Source organism: Condylura cristata, unplaced genomic scaffold, assembly GCF_000260355.1.
Source record: "Condylura cristata isolate star-nosed mole 26May11 unplaced genomic scaffold, ConCri1.0 scaffold00002, whole genome shotgun sequence".
Classification (NCBI taxonomy): Eukaryota; Metazoa; Chordata; class Mammalia; order Eulipotyphla; family Talpidae; genus Condylura; species Condylura cristata.
In genome coordinates, this window is record NW_004567103.1 from 37,344,357 (window position 1) to 37,364,294 (window position 19,938).

Sequence of the window (19,938 nt, forward strand, 5' to 3'; positions counted from 1 at the left end):
GTGGCCATTAAAACTTAATACTGTTTTTGAAATACCCAGGGATACTGATATAACTGCAGAAAACATATTCCTAGCGTGTGTCACTTATCTGATACAGAGACTTAACATGACTCCTGAGTAGCCTTGGTTTTAGAGCTGATTCCACAGGCATATACTTAGGTCAAGTTTCACGGTAAGTATTTTACTGCCTAAGGTATTTCTCAACTAGTAAGTTTGGAATTGCATTTATATGTGGTAGGGTGGGTGTCAATATACTTGTTTCTGGGTTTAGTTAGAAATTAGGGCCATGTTTTGAATTCCTTTTGTACATTCCTCAGTGTCTAGCAAAACAGGACTCACAAAACTGGTACAGTTTATTGACCAAGACTTAAGTCATTTCATCTTGGGATTTTTGAAGAAAACAAGCCAATTTAAAAAATTCTCAAGGCCCTGAAAATTTAACAAATGAAAGGCACTTTTACTGATCATAATTCAAAAACGTGGTATTCAATTACAGTTAGAAGTTGAGATTGTTCCATATGGGCTTACATGTATAAAGTAAAATCCAAGATTAAGAGCTAAAGAGTGATGCAGTAGGAAAAAATATTTTTGCATAAACTGTAGCTTTGAAATAACCTTTGAGGGAATGCGGGAAGAGGTAAAGTACATTAAGAAAAATTGTCACTATTATACATAATCCTAGGTTTTTTTAAAAAAGAAAAAATTAAGTATTCAAAAATTTGTCTCGTTTGACCACTTAGAATCTCTGTATTTTGTTAGAAATGTAAGGAAGTTTGGATTGAGTTTGTAACAACTGAGACTCAGTTACCAACCTTAGATTTATATACTGAATTTTTTTATAAAAATAACTTCATTATGCCAGTGTTTATCAAAATAAGCTTCTGACAGTAAACTAATAATTAGATAACTACATTTAAGCTATAGTGAAACTGACTTCCAACCTTATTTTTCCTACTTAAATAATGAAGAGATTGGTAGAGTGAAAATCTATTACCGTGAAGGAAAAAAAGCAAATGTAAAGAATATACAGCAAAACAGTCCAGAAGGCAAAAAATAAATACTTATAAAGATACTTCAAAAATCAACTATCAGAGAAGAAACTTTTATAAAAGTAATTCAGAAAATAAACAGACATTTAAAAAATATATAACTTGATGTATTTGAGATAGTCTACAATGCCTAGCAAGTAACAGTTATAAACACTTTCCCTCAGGTATTTCTGGATGCTGCAGAAATCTATGAAATCTGTTTATGTGCTGTTGCAAATGTTTTTCTTCAGTTTGAGAAATTAAAATCAATTCAACCTTTAAGAAGGAAAGAAATGAAAAATCTCTTCACTACAATCTGAAAAACAGGGCATCTATTTTGCCACACTGAACTGTTTTAAATGAAATATATGGGTAGAGAATCACTTTCAGAGCATTTTTAGAAGGAACAGCTGATTGAAAACTTATCTCCAGGTGAACCACAAAAACTTCAAGTGACAAGGTTCACATTGTACAACTTGTAATATTTCTGTAGAAAACAGCAAAAACAGGCTTGTGTCCAAGATGCTGGCCAGAACATTTCCAGGGCTCAGACATCTATAGCCCATGGAATCAATTTAGCTTGTGGCCGATTTGTGTATGGCCGTGAGCTAAGAATGGTTTTTGAATTTTTTATAGGTTTCATAAGAAAATAAAACCAAAGAAGAATATGCAATAAAGAACTGTAAATCGTCTACACAACCTAAAATATTTATGATCCTCCAGACAGTGCAATAAAAAGTCCAAGGTAATGTTCACATTTGTTTTCTGAAGATGTCTTCTGATAATCATTTTTAAGAATTTCAATTTTTTCTTTATCTTCAACATCATTAAAGTTCATCCTATAGTAATGTAAAAGTCAAAGAGGAAACAGTTTAATAATTTCAAGGTTATATAATGGATCGGTACATGGAAATATTTTCCCCTTTTATTAACATAAAAACTATGAAATATACTTTAAGTACTTTCAAAGTCATAATTAATTGCTATTTCAAACATTTAAAACAGAAAACTAACATTGATTGCCAAGACATCAAAGAAACATTTTGTTCACTGAAACCAAGAAAACTACTTTAAAGTGTTTATCGGTACTGGGTCTGCAGTTGTGACATGGTCCTATACAGCCAGCAGTCGCTAGCCCCCTCCAAAACTCAGGTTGTCATTCTTTAACCTTCTAGAGAAGAATCCAAGAAGCCTCATATATGATTGTATTAAACTCCATTCAGAAAGCATTCCAGAACTATTTGTAAATATGACCTACAATGACATAAAAAAGGAAAAAACTGCCCTTCTACAAAACAGCAGGTTCTCAATAGGTTAAAAATTTCAGGAGAGGCCTTTGACTATACAAAAAAGACAACCACCAAAAGCTGCTAACCAAAATGTGTAACCAAATTTCTATTTTATAAGTAATTTATGGCCATAGTATTTATTAAATTTTATTTTTACATTATTTTACATGCTTGTTCTTTCAATGACCCATTTTCTAAGCTTTATGAATTTATTGACATATGTATACTAATAGATTTAGATAATGTTTACCAAAGTTAGCTTTAGCCTTAGTCCTTACCTTATTTCTCTTTCCATGATTTTGAAGATTTTCCAATTTTTCATATATTATGGTTGCAATCTCCTTTGCATCTCTGGAATCTATTTGCTCTCCCCAAATATTTCTCTATAATGAAAAACACTTTTATATATCACATTTCCAGCTAAAAAGCTAAATACTTCTTACTGCAAGGAAGTAATACTGCAGAGGCACAGTTAACCCATAATTTCTTGAAATATATGGGGACATGTAGCGTAATTCCTTGGGAAAAATGCATTGTGAACTCCAAATGCTTTAAACATAAATCATAAAAGACAACATGTTCCCAAATCTGATCCCAAACTGCAATAATGGAAAGCAGCAACTATCTCTAAGTCTGAATCTGGAAACACTTGTTTCCATCCTACTGCGAATAATGATTCTGTGGTATGATTTTGTGTTTTTGCCTATTTTAGTATGTATTGATTCCAATCACTATTCTGCTTTAGCCTTCTTGTCTGGTAAATTCTGGATGTCACCTTGTCTTCTGATTGGGTAGGGATATTTTACTTCCTGATTTTGTTCTCTGGACACTACATCTTTTCAAACAACTTCCTCTGTCTTTTTTTTTTAAAAAGATTTATTTATTTATTCGTACAGAACTGGGGTACAGGCCAGAGATGCGGAGGGTGAGAGGATTCACCAGAGACAGAGCGGGGAGCAGAACAGGCAGATCAACGAAGTACACTGCTGAGGGGAGCAGCGGGCGGGTCAGGAGAGGTCTGCCTGCCATGTGGTCGCCTCCGGGGCAGGCGGGGATTGAACTCATGCAGAAGTGGCTTTAGTTTCTTAGTGCAGTGCTTTAACCCGCTGTGCCACCAGGGAGGGCCCCTCTGTGTCTTTGTTAATCCTATGACTGCTTATTATACTGATACTTTCCTAACATTCTTCTGTCTTAGTGAGAGCCTTATTTATGTCACCTATTTCTCAGCTTCATGAGAGCTGGGAAGTAGGGCTGATGATTGCAAATGAAGATTCAAGTTCTGCTTACCCCAAGATGTTCTAAAAATAGAGGTGACCTTTAAAAAATCAGAATCCTTCACTGAGAAATCAGATGTCTTAACAATTTCAGATTTCTGAAATATTTCTTCAGTTCTATTTTAAAATGTGATAAACATGATATATTAATTATACTGAAAATACTTGTTTATCACCATTTTATTGCAGAAAATGTCTTAGGAAGACAGAAAAGGCCACGAGTACTTCAAGTTAAGTGATTGGATTGGCTGGAAGACTATTAACATTTAGGTGAGAGGTACACAATTTGGATTAATGAATACACAGGTTATTTTCTTATTGAACCTTAACTTCATAACAACAAATATTCCTTAAGAGAAATGCTCAGGTACTAAGGCTTTCAAAAGCATTGTGGGGTTTTTTTTTGTCTTTCTTGGAAAGATTTATAAAGGAGAATATTTTATAAAAACAGGAAATACAGAACTTCATAAGAAATTATCTTTGAATTTTACCACTCATAGGAAATCATTAATATTTTGGATGTCCCGCTAGTAATTTTCCTATTCATGAATATAAACATGGTAGAGCAATTGGGAGAACGTCTCTAAAATCACTTTGTATATAGGCAAAAATAAACTTGCTTTGTATATATAACAATATATACAATGATAGAAATGATAGAACAGCACTCAGAAAGACAGCACATAGGTTAAGAACAATCTTTTAGACTCGACTGGCTGACAGAAGGAAAACTGAGGGCCCCTTACCTTTGTGCCCTCGTGGGGGTACAGTCTAACAGTTGGGTAGGCTCGAATGCCGGCTTTTTGGCATGTTTGGGCATGAGCTTGACAGTCTACTTTTCCAGCTTTCACTTTTCCTTTCATCATCTGAAAAAAGAAAAGTGGAGTTTAGATTTTCCTTGGCATAAACTGGCAGCCACAAAATGAACCAGAAAATTCAAATCTTTACATCTCATTAAAAAAATTCAGTTATTCTTTCCATTCAATTAATGCTTCCAAATTTTCAGTGGCTCTTACTTCCTATTAACTCCTTTACCTTATCAAGAAAACCCAGCAGATGACCCTAAATTACAACTTCTTCCTGCTGCCTACACCTTGTCCACTCTCACCACAAACACCTGATTTTGCCCTCAGCCTTCTCCTTTCTCTGGCCTCATCTGTTGAAGTAGCATTCTTCCACTTTTTCCTGTGAGCATTTCCTTTTTCTTCAGTCTCATATCTATGATAAAAAAAAAAAAAGTTTCCTTCCTTGACTGAACTGTCGTTCGGCTACCATAGTCTTTCTTTTTACAAGTTTACCACTTTGCCAATTTATCAACAGATTTTAGTCTAGCTTCTGTTCTTATTGCTTCCTGCAGTGAAACTTACATTGCTAATCAACCCCCCCTTTTATAAACTTGCTTGGTTTTTCTGCCCTTTAGCTTTTCTTCATTTCCAGCAGAAGGACCATCTACATCTACCCTTCAAATTATAGTATTCAACCACAGTTCCAACCTGTCAGTATTTTCACTGTGACTATTTTCCTAGATCTTTTATATCTGTATGCTATGGAACTTCAGTCACTTCCTAAATTTAGTTTTCAGCTATGTATTAGCCTGCTCTAGTTACATGAGCACCCTGAATACATAATTTCCAAGAGGAACCTTTTCCCACTCTCCCTTGTTAACTCGAACTTGGAGTTCGAGTTAACAACTAGGGCCACCCTTAAAGACTCTTCTTTCCCAATGAAATACTAAGTCCTGCTCAATCTTACATCTCCTTTTATCTTCTATTTGGGCACCATATTATATTTGGTGCTATCAATGTCTTTCTTTGCCTTTGTTGTTCTGTTGATCCTACACGAACTTTCTAAAATACAAAGTGGATATAATCGTATCTAATACCTGTTCTCTAATGTCTCATAGAATATCTCTGAAGCAGTATGAAATAACTGAAGGGTCTGCAATAGTGTGGGGAAAAGGACCAAACCCTCCTCATCTTTTCAGTTGAGCCTCAGTTTCTGCCACTGCTCCTCAGTCCTTATACTAGACCAACAGTGGAAATCCCTAAACATGCACCCACATCCTTACATCTTAGCAAATACTGACTTCTCTACTTTGAGTGCTCTCTAGCCAACCATTTCAAGAGCTAAACTCTTAGTTTTACTATAATTCTCACCTCAAATCCTACCTTTTACATCGACTGTTATGACTTACCTTCATTGCATATTTTTGTTCCATTCTAATCTGACTACAGCAATGTCTAGCATATTTTCAACTTACCTTTCCACTTGAGTAAAGGCTTACTAAAGATGTGGAACATTTATTTTACTTTTGTAGCTCTAGTATTTAGTATAATGCTTTTCCACTTGGTGGTCAGAATTGTTAACTGATCTTTAACACATTTAATCGTTTTTTGCTACTTTCTTGATAAAGCTGCATTATCAATATGTAAGTTTCTCAGCACATGAGGTAAAGGGAATACAATTTTGTCAGAATTATTAGAGAAAAAAGTAAGAGGTGACAAAATAACTATTTGACTAGTCCTTTAATAACCTTTTAGGGCTCACAGAAGCTTGCAAATCCTTTTGCTAAAAAAAACTCCCAGGACTTGGAATGTTCAAATGTTCAAATTTCACTTAGTGCTGACTTTCTCATTCTAAAGAGTGTTTTGTACACAATGGTAAAAAGTCCCTTGAGTCCAGAAGAGAGGAAAGCATCAATCCAGATTAGGTCATTAATAGGCCAGTTACAAACACCCAAAACTCAAATAGTATTCAGTTTATGTATTTGGTTTCAGTGCATATTTTGAGTTATTCTAGGGGCATAAAGATCTATAAATCATGTTCCCTGCAGTCAAGAAGCCCATATTCTCAAGAAAGACAGATTTCTAAATAAGTAACACACATTATAAGTATTAGCTTGTACTCCAGGACCATCAAGGCAACAATGATTAACTGAGAAGGGCAGAAGAATAGACTATGTAGAATAGGGCAGAAGAATAATTAGACTATGTAGAATGAGGAGAAAAAAAATCATGATCAAACTAAAACTTTTTGGGGAGAGGTAGCAGGTAGCAGCAGTATGTAGATAGGGGTATTTGTTCAGAAATCCCAGTGTCTTTGTTGTGCTGGGAGTATCTACTGTGGGGAAAAAATAAACCAGAAAAGGTAGAAATGGTCAGGTCAAAAACCTGCAGTCAGGAACGCATGTCATGAAAGTTGGTTAATGGGAAACTAGAGAAGGCACAATCTTCAAAGATGTCCACGGTAGAACTGAAGAAGACACTGTGGGACTAATTAAATATAAGCCTAGAGATAAAAAGATATTGAAGGCTTGAATAAAGAGGCTAACAGAAGAGATGGATAGATGATATAATGATTATTTGAGCACAGTAGTGGTGTGGGAGGGAAGGAAATAAGGGATAAGAGAGAACACTAAACTTTCTGACTCAGAATTCTGATACATAAATGATATTATTAACCAAGATAGAGAAGTTATTAGCTTAGAAATCTTAAGTCTGAAAAGTCATAGAAAGTATTTTCTTTTTTTAACTGAGAGGAAACTTCAGAAAATTTAAAATGTTTTATGTAACTATTACAACATACATGTGATCACATCTAATTTAAGTAGATAGATAAGACTTACCCTAGCCAAGAGCTCAAATTCTGGAGCAAAATTTTGGCAAGGTCCACACCAAGGAGCATAGAAGTCAATCACCCAATGATGTTTCCCTTGTAAAACTTTTTCATTGAAAGTCTGAGGTGTTAGATCTGTGGATGCTTGAGGTAAAAATCTATGGCAAGGAAACATTTTTAACTGTACAAAACCAAAGCAAACATCTAAAATGTAGTAGTACAAGACTGAGTTAAAAATTATTTCAAAGAATGACAGATTATGTAATAAATAACTCCCAGTAAATTTAACTAGAGACATGAGGAAGGTAAACAGCATTAACTTTTTATACAATAAATATTTAACTTACCCTAAACCCCAGATTCTTAGGGAATAAGCATCCCTATTCCAGCCACTGTAACTACTGAAAGAAAAAAATATAGTTAAGTTGTAAATACTATTTCTTATTATTGGTATGTTTAATAATCTCACTATAGCAACTTAAAGATGAATTTAGTTGATTGACTTCACTTAGTATCTCTTTTCAGATAGATGTATTTACAAATACTGCTTACATGGCTTCCCAAATAAATTTTTCTGTATTCTTGTGCCTTGCACAGACCTAAAGGTGAGTTTGCCTGGACATTTCCTGCAAACCCATGGAACAGCAACATTAAAAATATTCCATGCTTTAGCATTCTTTCATGATTTCCTTTCATAGAATCCATGGTTCATTTTTTTTTTTTTAAAGATTTATTTATTCATACAGAAATGGGGTATGGGCCAGAGACACGGAGGGTGAGAGGATTCACCAGAGACAGAGCAGGGAGCAGAACAGGCAGATCGACGAAGTACACTGCTGAGGGGAGCAGCGGGCGGGTCAGGAGAGGTCTGCCACACCATGTGGTCACCTCTGGGGTAGGCGGGAATTGAACTCATGTGGAAGTGGTTTAAGCTTCTCAGTGCAGTGCTTTAACCCGCTGCGCCACCAGGGAGGGCCCCCATGGTTCATTTTTAACTTTTTCACTGTATGTACCATTCTACCTTGTATTTGAATTTTCTACCAAAACTACCATGGAGTGCTGTGGAACCACATGGGCACTGAGATAGACTTGGGAAAATTACATATAGTCTGTGAATCTGTTTACTTATCTGTAATAGCAGGGAGGGAGATAATTCTTACTTTTCAGGATTAATTAGTAAAAATCCTGGCTTGCAGTTATCATACTGACTCACCTAAAGTAAAGTACCTGATGTTACAAAAGACTTCATAAGTGGTACTTTTACCTTATCTTCTTTACTAGACTGTCAGTTTCATGATAGTGGGACTGTTCAGTTCTGTCTTCTAAAATTCTCATTAGCATACTATTTTGAACATGGTGGACTTCCCAGATATTTGTTGGGTTAACTTTTATCTAGTCATGATAAAAACTGAATGAATATATGGTTGTAACAAATGTCTTTACATCCGAGGGCATACTTACTGATACTGGTAAGCTTTATTTGACTTTTGGGGAAAAAGTCTTATCTCAGGGTATCTCTGAACGTTTTCTTGGGCACAAAAAGAATGATACTGTTGGCAATCTATACTGCCCACATTGATCAGCCCAGTTAATGTCTATAAAAAAAGAGATTAAACAGATCAAAACGACCATAGTAAATTCACCTCCCTAACTCTTCAATGTAGGGTTAGAGAACAGAAACTGCCACTGTGCTTATTAGGCTATTAAATGAGAATCAGTGATTTTCACTAAATAAAAATGGACAAGGGCTTAAAACAGTACATCTCTTATAGTAATGAACAGGAAGTCTATCCAATCATCTAATACATGGGGAGATTATGTTAGAAATCAAGAGCATATAGTAATATACCAGTTACTTTTCCAAATGGAGATATGGCTTGCAGTTATCATACTGACTCACCTAAATTTAAGAACTTTACTGCAAACATACAAATGTATTATTTTAAGATACTGGAAACCATTTTGAAATTTAGGTTGTTCATTTTTTTTATCCTAAAAATAATTATTGACTAGTTACTTTTCTTACATTTCACAATATTCTGAAGCGCTGCCTTTAAAGCTCTAAAAATGAAGCAATAAAAGTATTTTAATAGGAAATAAGTGGGATCTTTGGGTTCAGTGGTAGAAATTCGGTAAAAAGCTATCCAGTGACACAAAAAAAGGGTAATTATTCTATATTGTTCACATTCTCACATGCAAGTGGTATTAGGTGGGCTCATGCAAGTGACAATCTAGGGTGGGCTCATTTACATCAGTAACAAAATCTGTTAAATCTTCCTAGAAAATAGTACAACTTAAAAAAATATATATATTTTTTAACATACCCGGGCCATTCTTTTCCATTCTGGCATTAAAATTTGACATGGATGACACCATGGAGAATAGAAATCCACCATCCAGACTTCATCATGTTTTCTTTGTTTAACTAATTCATTGAAAGTAGTTGGTGTCAGGGAGATCACTGAAGGGTTCATGAGATCCTGAAGAGAATATAACTTCCATTATATTTTTGGCAAATTGTTGGTATGCATCATTTAGAAAAGTTCTTATTTTTGAATAATCAAAAGGTACTTAGAACCTATATTATTTTACTCATTAGTCTTTACAAATCAAGGTGTATTCCTATGCATCACTAAAATCATCTTTGGAAGGGAAAAGAGGCAACTGTGTTTAAGGTTATGATAGATGAGGCAAGTGTTATAAGACTTGGCTAAAACCTTTAATTACTAATGGAAAATCTGTTTTTCTGACATTCTGACTGAAGAAACTACACAATTCACTTGCTCCAGATGCTGTGCAATCTACCATGAGCAGAAAGCTTATATTAAGGTTTAGCTTCACTGGGATAAAAACAAAAAAATTTTTGGGAAGCAGAGGTGAATAGAGGACAGGGTAGAATGGTTATTAATGGATAATAAGCTAGAATTTTCCATTTCTTAGGAAGCTTTTATAACTATTTCAAGACTATCAAGACTATTAGCGAGAAAAAAAGGTGATACTGCAGATGTACAGTATATGTTAATAACACATAGCATGTACAGTATATGTTAATAACACATATAGAGGTCTAGACCTAAGGACCCTTTATGGGGTAGAAGGAACAAGACTGTCCTAATCTACAATTCCTAAAGAAATAATCTGTGGTGGTTCTATCAGAAAACAGAAAGAGGGTGACAAGGCTCTAAGTGAAAGTGTAACTTCATATATTCAAGGCACTGTACTGTGAAAAGCATACTTATTCTTAAAGTTTAAAGTACATAAAGAAATAGAAAAACTAAAATTCATTGTTAGAAAATGTTCTGACATGGAAAGAGTTGTTATTAAACATAATGATGAATGCTCATATAGAATGTACATGGAAAGATTTATAGTCATGGAAATACCTCTATGAACTCCAAGATTTGTTCAGCAGAATGATGTCCTTCATATTCATGAATGTTGGACTGGTTGAATACAACTGTTGTTGGATAAGCCTGAATATTATACTATTAAGAATAAGAATACAAATTAAACAAGAATACAAATTAAACAAAAGTTTTATGTATTTCACCTACTTCAACTTCTATAACTACTTTACCTTTACTTTAAATAACAGGATTTAAAAACCTATTAAATTGGTGATGACTGAAAAATTTTAGCCTGGTGAAATTTAGCAAAGGAAATAAGATTTATACTTGCATTTAAATGATACATCTTTTAAATCTCTTTAATCCTCCCCACCTCCAATGTGTTTGTCCAATAAACTTAGTGTTGTCCTGTAAAGTCCTCTACATGCTGAGATTTGCAGACTGTGTGCCACGGTGTCATTTAACATTTTCCTCTGTCATTTCCTGTACACAGAGGTGCTTGATTCAGGTCTGATAACTTTTCCCCCAAGAAAATTTTTATAGGTGGTACTATAGATATTTTCAAAGTGAAGTATAAATTCTAGATCTTCCTGGACCTGAAGAAAGAATATTAACCTAAGAAAATATTTTTATGTAAAAAAAGATTTCAAAAAGCTTCTTTCATTGTTTTAATTTTCTCCTATTTAATTAGGAACACTAGAAGACATACTAGAAGACAAGTATATGAGGAAAACAAAAAAATAGCAGATTGTCAAAAGGTAACGCTAAGTTAAGAAATGTAAATAATGGAAAATCATGTATTTTATCAAATTAAATATTTTCCTGATTTTGGTATATAAAACATTTAAAATTCAACCACACTTAAATATTACTGTTTTACTATATTATTGTGATTAAATCATTTGTTTCTTTTGCGCCTATAAATATATAAGTACATTTGAAAGGTACTGTTATTAAGCTGTCAAAGATTACAAAAACAAACTACAAAAAAAGTCATACCATATTACAGAGTCCCTCATGAACTGTACAATCTAGTGTGCCAAATTTAAGTTGACCATAAAGATGTTTTGATGCTTTTCGTAGCTCTGGCAATAAAGCTCGACATGGTGGACACCACTAGGAAAGAAAAAATACTTACAACTACTGAAGCAAATGAAACAAAAGCAAAAAGCATTCTGCAATAAACAATACGCTAAGTAAAATAAACTAAACTGAGTTACAAGTCTGGAGCATGTATATACTTGATCTTTAGAGGTACAAGAGATCAGCACCTTCCTAGTGCTGACCTAATGAGAGAGTGGCCAAAACTAATGCAAATCTTGCACACAAAGTTCAAGGTTATCTAGACAATGTCTTTTTGCTCTTACAAGAGAAATATCTTGAAATAGTGAAATATGACAGAAAAAAATGAACTTACAGGGGCAAAAAAATCAACAAGCCACGGTTCTTTGTCACTGGCAGGAAAATTCTGAGGTCCCAATGTGGTAACATGAGAATTAACACTTTCTTTGGCAAAAGCAAGTATATCATATAGAATCTTCTTTCCTTTGAAATTGAAAGAAAATTTAAAATCCACATTCTACCTTTCTATTCACAGAAACATTTCAAAGTTTTTGTCATTTTTTATACTTAAAGTATTAAAGAATGAAGATAAACTTATGAACTGATTTTAGTGTTCTGTATACTACTGTTGTAGGAACAATTAAAACTTAAAGCCCTATGTAAAATGTTCCTTCATTCTCAGAGGCAGAATTATCTTTAGTAGTGGAATTTATGCTTACCTGAAATGGCCTAATGCCTAAATGCTTACCTAATTCCCCTATCTTCTTCTTCAATAGATGTTATGAATGAAAAAACTCATTACCAACTGCCCAGTGGAAATATCATTAGAATTTCAAATTTATCAAAATCAAGTTAATTTTCCCTACTGGCCAATGGCATAATCCAGTAGGTTTCCCAGAGTGATTTTTGCTTTTGTGTCATACTTTATCCATTCTAGCTCTTACCATCTCCTATTCCAATCTAAGTTACTGCTTCAGTTCAGTCTGGTCCACTACAATAACCAATGCGGTCTTTTGGCTCTGTAACTATATTGCTAGTACAGTCAACTTACAAACATGTAAATATCATCATAATGCTCTCTAGCTTAAAAGATTCTCAGGATTTTCCCTTGTCTAAAGAATCTAAGCTTGGCAGATAGCTTTCTCAGTCAGTGCACAGTACATTTTCCCTGGTGCCTCCTAACTTATTCCTTTAGTAGTTGATATTAAACACATTTAATGTGCTGGAACTTGTTTTAAGTGCTGCAGGGCATGCAAAAATACAGTCATAATACCACTAGTTCATAACCTAGTGGTAGAGACAATTTCAAAACAATGACAATGATGCATGATACTACATTCGTTTGCTTTTTTTCTTATTTAGCTGCTGCTTCAATTCTTTACAAACTGCTCGACTGACCATAATTTTAAGTGATCCCATGGAGAAAATAAAGAGATTATAAACAAGTGGGGCTGTATCAAATGAAACAGTTTCTGCACAGTGAAAGAAATAACTAAAATGAAGAAACAACCTCCTGCATAGAAGAGAATATTTTCATACCACATGTCTGACAAGAGGCTGATAATAAATATCTACAAAGAGGTCATACAACTCACCAAAATGAAAAACAAAAACCACAATCAAAAAATGTTCTGAAGACCCAACTTTGCAAACACAATAATCAACTGCTTTGTTTAATTGCTAGCCTTTTGAGAGGAAAGGCTAGGAGGTGGGCAACCCTATATTATATTACAGGAGGCAGAGATGGAACTAAGTAAATCAGGAAGCACAAGAGAGGGGAATAAAGGAAGTGAAGTCTGAATTAAAAAGCAGACCTCCATTATTTTAAAAATGTGGATGTCCTGGCACTTTTAAAATGGTGTAGTTTAATCTGGCTGTGCGTGTGGCTTTAGAGTCAGACATATTTGGGTACATAATCTTCCCTAACCAGTTACTACTTTATTGTGCGACATGTTACTCTCAAATCTCATTTTCTCCCTAGTTGCATTGTATAAATAAAAATTTCAATGTGGAAGCATGCAAAGGCTTTCGAAAATGTCTGACTTTAATAAGAGGAGTTACTATTTACATAGCACTTTCTGTGTAAGTTCTCTTGTCAAGTCAGCTCATGTGTTCTTTTAGTCTAGAGAACCTCAATTCTTTCCTATAGTTAGTTCGGGAAACTGAGCATTCAAATGTCAACTCTATTCAAATACCACCTCATTAGATATAGTATGCAGATGTTTATCTAATTCATAGTTTATTTTCTTATAAAGCTTCTTTTTCCTGCTAGATATTTTAAACTTCTTGAGACTGAGTCCATGTCTTACAACTTTGTATTCTAACACCTAACCTAAAACATATTTGCCCATAACAGGCATTTCATCCATTTCTGTCATTCACTTAACAGGGTGTTTCTTTTGCTACATTTGACTTCTTTTAGGATAGGACCAATGAGTACTTCATGAATGTAGAACTAAATAAATATACAGAATAGAAATACAAAAATTTAATTAAAGCTGGTAATCTAAGGGGGGAAAAATCCAAAAGATTGCATGAATATCATTCATCTGTTATCACTGAGATGCCATACTCAGCTCACTGGAATGGTTTGCTTACCACTTGCCAATAAATAATACCCTTAAACTTTTCACTATCCTGACATAATGGAGTTTTTACTGAAACACTGTTCAAAATATTGACTAGCAGGAAAGAGAACTATTAGTTTTAAAAAGAAGAGTCGGAATAAAATATGTACAATTAAAAACCTATTTCCCTGAAACAAATATACTACTAAATGAAAGTAGATGTATTGAGCATCTTAAAACATGGTAAGAAGTACAATGAAAAACATTACTACAAAGATAATTTCTGTCATTCCCCCACTTACCATGATGAATTTCATATTCTCTGGTCCCTTGACCTTTAAATACTGCTAGACATGGCTGAAAAATGTAGAGATTACTACAGATTTCCGGTGCAGAGGAACAGTCAAATTTGCCAATCTAAAGTAGAAAAAAGATTCAATTTGAAGAAAACACAATGTATTCTCTCAGCTTTTAAATATTCATGAAGATAAGCTAAAAACGACTTTGCTCTAACAGTACAGTTTTTACACAAGTTAATAGGTCATGAAAAGAGAAATAATTCACACCTAACAATGGCACTCAATTTACTTAAAACAGTGAAGAAATTTCTAAAAGGGAGTTAAGGCATCTGCCCTTCTAAAAATGTTGTGGACATTTATATAAACTTGGAGAGAAGAACAGAGTGAATCTTAAAGACAGACCCCAGAAGTAGAAAAGGCTGGCAATTTCATAGCGTAGGGGGAAAAAATAGCATAAAGATGACCAACAAGTAAAAGATAAATTCTACCCATTTTTTCCCTTGATCTAAGACACAGGATCCAGTAGGAAAAAAAAAGAAAACCCTACCAGGAGAAAGAAAATGAGCCAGACACACACACAGAAAATAGAAAACCACTGATTTGTTAGTAATCTTGAAAATGCTTTTCAATCCCATGAAAACAAGTGATATATTACTAACAAATCACTTTTGGCATATCAAAATGGCCATTGAATTTGTAAAGACTAATACCACCATGGTTGGCAGAGGTGTGGAGAAATGGTCACTTAGATGCTGTCAGCAAGAATATAAACTGACACAAACTTTATGGAAGATGAAGACAAAAAAGGAAAAAAAAAAGACAAATGAAGACAAAAAAGAAAAAAAACTTTAAAAGAATATAACTGGATCAAAAAAATTCCCTTTACTGCATGTTTGGGAGTATTTTTTGATATAAAATGTGAAAAGCTTAAGTCAGAAGATTTATTAAATTATTATTGTGTAAACATAGCAAATTACTGCTTAGACTTTGGGGTAGTGATGTGGGTGTGTGTGTATACTGGCAGGTGAAAATTTATGATACTGTTAAGTGGAAAAATTTACAAAAATTACAATGAGTCCTTTTTTAAACAGACTAAATAATATACATTAGTCTCTACCATGTATCAAATTCTATGCTAGATTCTTTCACATAAAATTATCTTTCTGATAACACAGATCTATTTAAGAGAAAGCTGACTGTACAATTCAAGTAGTTGAATACATTTAAAGAGCTTATATTTGTTAATAGGGATTTAAATTACATTTTCTCTGACTCCAAAGACAGGGTAAAAAATTTTAGTGAGAATTTCAACAGTAACTTTACTTTTCTTGTACATTAAAGTGTAGCTGAAGTTCTTCTTCATCTGTGGGGTCGAATGGAGGTGGGGAATACCGTGAATCCATTTTATTAAAAAGCATACATATAGATAGAAATACACATATATGGACAACTAATTTATTACAAAGAAGTCAAAAGCATACAATGGAGCAAGAAAGCTACTAGTCTTAGGGAAGTGAGATTTGATGCGAACTGCAAGAAAGCAAAAATAAATTACACTGAACTGAAAAGCTGTTGTACACTGATATGAATAATCATCAAAATAAAAAAATATTACAAAATGGAACACTAAGCTATTAAAGGGAAAAAAAGGGCAAAATCCTGCCATTTGCAACAATGCATGATCTCAGAGTATAAGATACTGGTATATGACATATCCAATAAGGGTTTCTATTCAAAATAGATAAACTCATAAAAAAAAATAACCTGATTAAATGGGCAGAAGATCTGTACAGATACTGTCCCAAAGATGACACCCAGATGGCTACCAGGAACATGGAAAGATGTTCTTATCAGGGAAATTCAAATCAAAGCAAGGTATTTTCCCCAGACCTATGAGAATGACTACTCTCCTTAAGACATGAAATTAGTGTTGGAGAGGTCATGGAAAGAAGGGTATTCTCATATATCGCTAGTGGGAATGTAAATTGGTGTAGCCATTATGAAAGACATAGGAAGAGCCCTTAGAAAATTAAACAAAGAAATTCAATATGACCCTTATACTTCCTTGTATTTAATGAAGGAATTAAAAGATGAAACAAAACACTGCAATTCAAAGAAATAGGTATACCCCTCATGCTCATTATAGCATTCCATACTGTAGCCAAGATTTGGAAATAATCTATATGCCCATTCACAGATTACTGGATAAAGATGTGGTATTTATATAAAATGGAACACTACTCAGCTATTAAAGAAAAAAAAAAAGGGCAAAATGCTACTATTTCCAACATCACCACATGATCTCAGAGGGTTATGCCTGAGATATTATGCTTAATGATACTAATTAGAAAAAGGCAAATACTACATGATTTCACTTACATGGTATAAAAACAAATGAATGACACAAATTTTTATCAGATATTAAGATGAAATTAGTGGGAAGGGGCGAAATGATCAGGTAAAAAGATTTAACAGTATGGTAGAGAATTGGACTTACATTGGCAAATTATTTAGTATATAAAGATACTGCTTTATAAACGCACAGCTAAAACATAAGGCAAAATCTCCTTCAATAAAAACAAAAATATAAGTTTTCAATAAGGTTTCAGGTAAACAGAAAAACAATAGTAATTCTTAACCTAGTTTCAAGATGTTTCTGAAATATACATTTAGAAAGCACAATACTTGAAGGTAAGTAGATTATAATTTCCTTACTTGAATATGTTCATTTTTAAGTAGAGTTTTTAGCTTTTTCAATTCAGGATTATCTGAATTTTCATTTTTTCCAAAATGAAAAAATAGGAGCCATCGATGATGAGCCAAACGATCCTTAAAAGTGATTTTTAAAAAGAGATAATAAAACAGAAATGTTAGAGATGGCAATTCTAAAGGTTCTAATCTGTATTTCTTTGACTTAAGAGTTACTTTTAGTGACCCTATTTATTATATCACAATATTACCTAAAACTCATTTTGATGTTTATTTGAAATAACTTTATGTAAATCTATTCAACATTACAGAAACGATTTCCATAAATTAAATAAGAGCTTAACTTACAAAGTCTTAGAAGACTGTTTCAAGAAAAATAAGTTTTTAATAACAGCAGTAAAATATCTTTTTTAAAAATAGACTATAGGTAAAAAAGCTTTGCCAGGTTTAACACAAAGTTGGGTAAAAATAGAGACAGAAGGCTTGGGGATCAACAAGTAGAAAAAAAGTAAACTATTTTTAAAAGCAAGAACATAAATTTCCAAATTTGATCCAAAGTTGGCTTGTGGCTAAAAATCTTGCCTTTCTCTCCTGAAACTTACTGATATCGGACTAGCTAGTTTTCCAAAAGTAGAGATCCACCCTGATATTTCAACAACTCTATTAGAATTTATAGTCTAAACAGACTGATACAATTCTTGTGAAACTTGTACTTTCTCTCTAGTGATAAACATACTAATTTTAAAATACTAAAACTTGGACTCTTATCAACATTTATTGCTCTTTATAAATATGTTACCTCTAGAGTGCTTGCTGAAAGCAGTTCAAAATCTGGAAGATTATGCATTATTTCCAAATATATTTCTTTAGCATCCAATGAGTTGAGAAACTAGAAAAAGAGAATCATATTGTAATCTTTTAAATTAACATCTTTTTGACTTTTCCCCCAAATTCCATATAAAAGCATAGAAGAAAAGATATCACAGAAGTTAAGCATGTTTTGAGATGTTTATTCCAAAGCTTTTAAACAATAAAGTATATCATTTTGGGGGCAGTTATTAAAAAAACTGGACTATTCCTTAAAAATGAAATAAAGTCAATGCCCTTATTTAGGTGTTTCATTACCTGAAAATTTTCTATTAACTATGCTCTATTTTCTGTGATAATCCTCATAATAAATTCTGAACCATTAGGACTATTATGTACAGTTTAATTTTAATGTTAACTATGCTTTAGAGAATGCCAGAGCTTTATAAATTCTTTATTATTAAAACATTAGAATATCTGTTAACCCAAGACACTTTATATCCCAACCAATATTTGGCAGGCATTGAAAACTCATAACTGGAAAACTGGAACATTATCTGTTTTCTATTATAGAGGTTTTAAAAAGTAACATTCCCAAACCAAACTGCACCCTAGGAGTTTTGCAGATACTCTGACAAAGAGCTTTATATTTTCAATGTAGGTCCATTAAAACATGTAAGTGAAAAAAGACACACACTTCCCTTCTAACAAATCTCCTTTATTTCTGTCCATAATTTATCCTTAACATATTTTTCTCAAGGAATTTTCCTTGCTGGTCTAATTGTCAATGAAGCAAGTGGTACTATAAAGCATGAAGAAGAATGATAACATCTAGAAAATATGAATGGGGTTTGATACAAACAGATTTAATATACACCTTTTAACTAAGAGCCTTCACTTGAAAGATCTATGATTCCACTAAAAGTATATAGAAACTAGCACAGTATTTACAGCTTATTGTGCTCAAAATGAGAATGACTACATGGAGAAAATATAAGAATATAAGGTTCAGTTTTTCCAAAATAAAAAAAAAAAAAGATTTATACAAAGGCTGGGTTGTAGGCCAGAGGTATGTGTGTGTGGGTAGGGGGAAAGGTGAAAGGGTTCACCAGAGACAAGAGAAGGGAGCAAAACAGGCAGAAGAAATGAAATACACTGCTGAGGGGAGCAGCAGGCAAGATAGGAGAGGTCTGCTGTGCCATGTGGGTTAGCGCTCTAGCTCCATCGAACCAGTACTGCAGTGGCTGGTGATATAGCTTGATAGTGCTGATACTTTCACCCTTATGTCACCAGGAGACTCCCCCAATTTTTTTCCTTAACATTTGTTTTTCTATTTTTTTAATCAAAAATACTATAACATTTAATCTCTCTCTTTTTTGACCATCAGACACTTCATTATAATTACATTATTCTTTGCATATAAGAACTATGGGTATAGGCCAGAAGTGCAGGTATTGAGAGAATACACCAGAGACAAGAATCAGATAGACTGACTGAAGTACATGGCTAAGGGGAACAAGCAACAGGGGAAAGAAGAGAGGTTTGCTGTGTCATGTGTGGGTTAGCTCCCTGGAGAAGGATCGAATTCAGGCCTTAGTGCTGAGAACTAACCCCTAGGCCACCAGGGAGGCCCCAGAATTAATATTCTTAAAAGACCTTAAAGAAATGACTTTATTACCAACCTGTTTAAAGGACCAAAACAAGTCTTTTATGCATTGTCTCATTCACTTTAGTCATATACATATGAAGATTTTATTAAAAACCCTCCTATAGCAATTCATATAATTATGTAAGTACTTAATTCACTAGACTCTCATTATAAAACTGTTCATTTTTGGAGTATTGCTTATAAAGGATATTGTCTAACCTTTGACTTTCACCTTCAAAACAGTTAGCTGGTATAGGGTTTTACATTTTTTAAAAATTTGAATGCTTCTTAGA

General features: G+C 33.5%; 1 protein-coding gene across 1 annotated transcript in view; it reads right to left on the reverse strand.

Moving 5' to 3' along the window:
• Positions 1 to 232: 232 nt before the first annotated feature.
• Positions 233 to 19,938, reverse strand: part of DNAJC10 (DnaJ (Hsp40) homolog, subfamily C, member 10) — a 44,553-nt gene continuing 24,847 nt past the window's right edge. The window contains exons 11-23 of the mRNA XM_012728401.1: positions 17,990 to 18,079; positions 17,197 to 17,310; positions 14,485 to 14,599; positions 11,971 to 12,098; positions 11,553 to 11,669; positions 10,590 to 10,691; positions 9,531 to 9,686; positions 8,668 to 8,801; positions 7,554 to 7,607; positions 7,217 to 7,364; positions 4,338 to 4,457; positions 2,596 to 2,700; positions 233 to 1,867 (exon numbers count right to left, since the gene is read on the reverse strand). Of these exons, the coding sequence (XP_012583855.1) occupies positions 1,856 to 1,867; positions 2,596 to 2,700; positions 4,338 to 4,457; positions 7,217 to 7,364; positions 7,554 to 7,607; positions 8,668 to 8,801; positions 9,531 to 9,686; positions 10,590 to 10,691; positions 11,553 to 11,669; positions 11,971 to 12,098; positions 14,485 to 14,599; positions 17,197 to 17,310; positions 17,990 to 18,079 (1,395 nt within the window). The 3' untranslated portion in view covers positions 233 to 1,855. The remainder of the gene's footprint in view (positions 1,868 to 2,595; positions 2,701 to 4,337; positions 4,458 to 7,216; positions 7,365 to 7,553; positions 7,608 to 8,667; positions 8,802 to 9,530; positions 9,687 to 10,589; positions 10,692 to 11,552; positions 11,670 to 11,970; positions 12,099 to 14,484; positions 14,600 to 17,196; positions 17,311 to 17,989; positions 18,080 to 19,938) is intronic.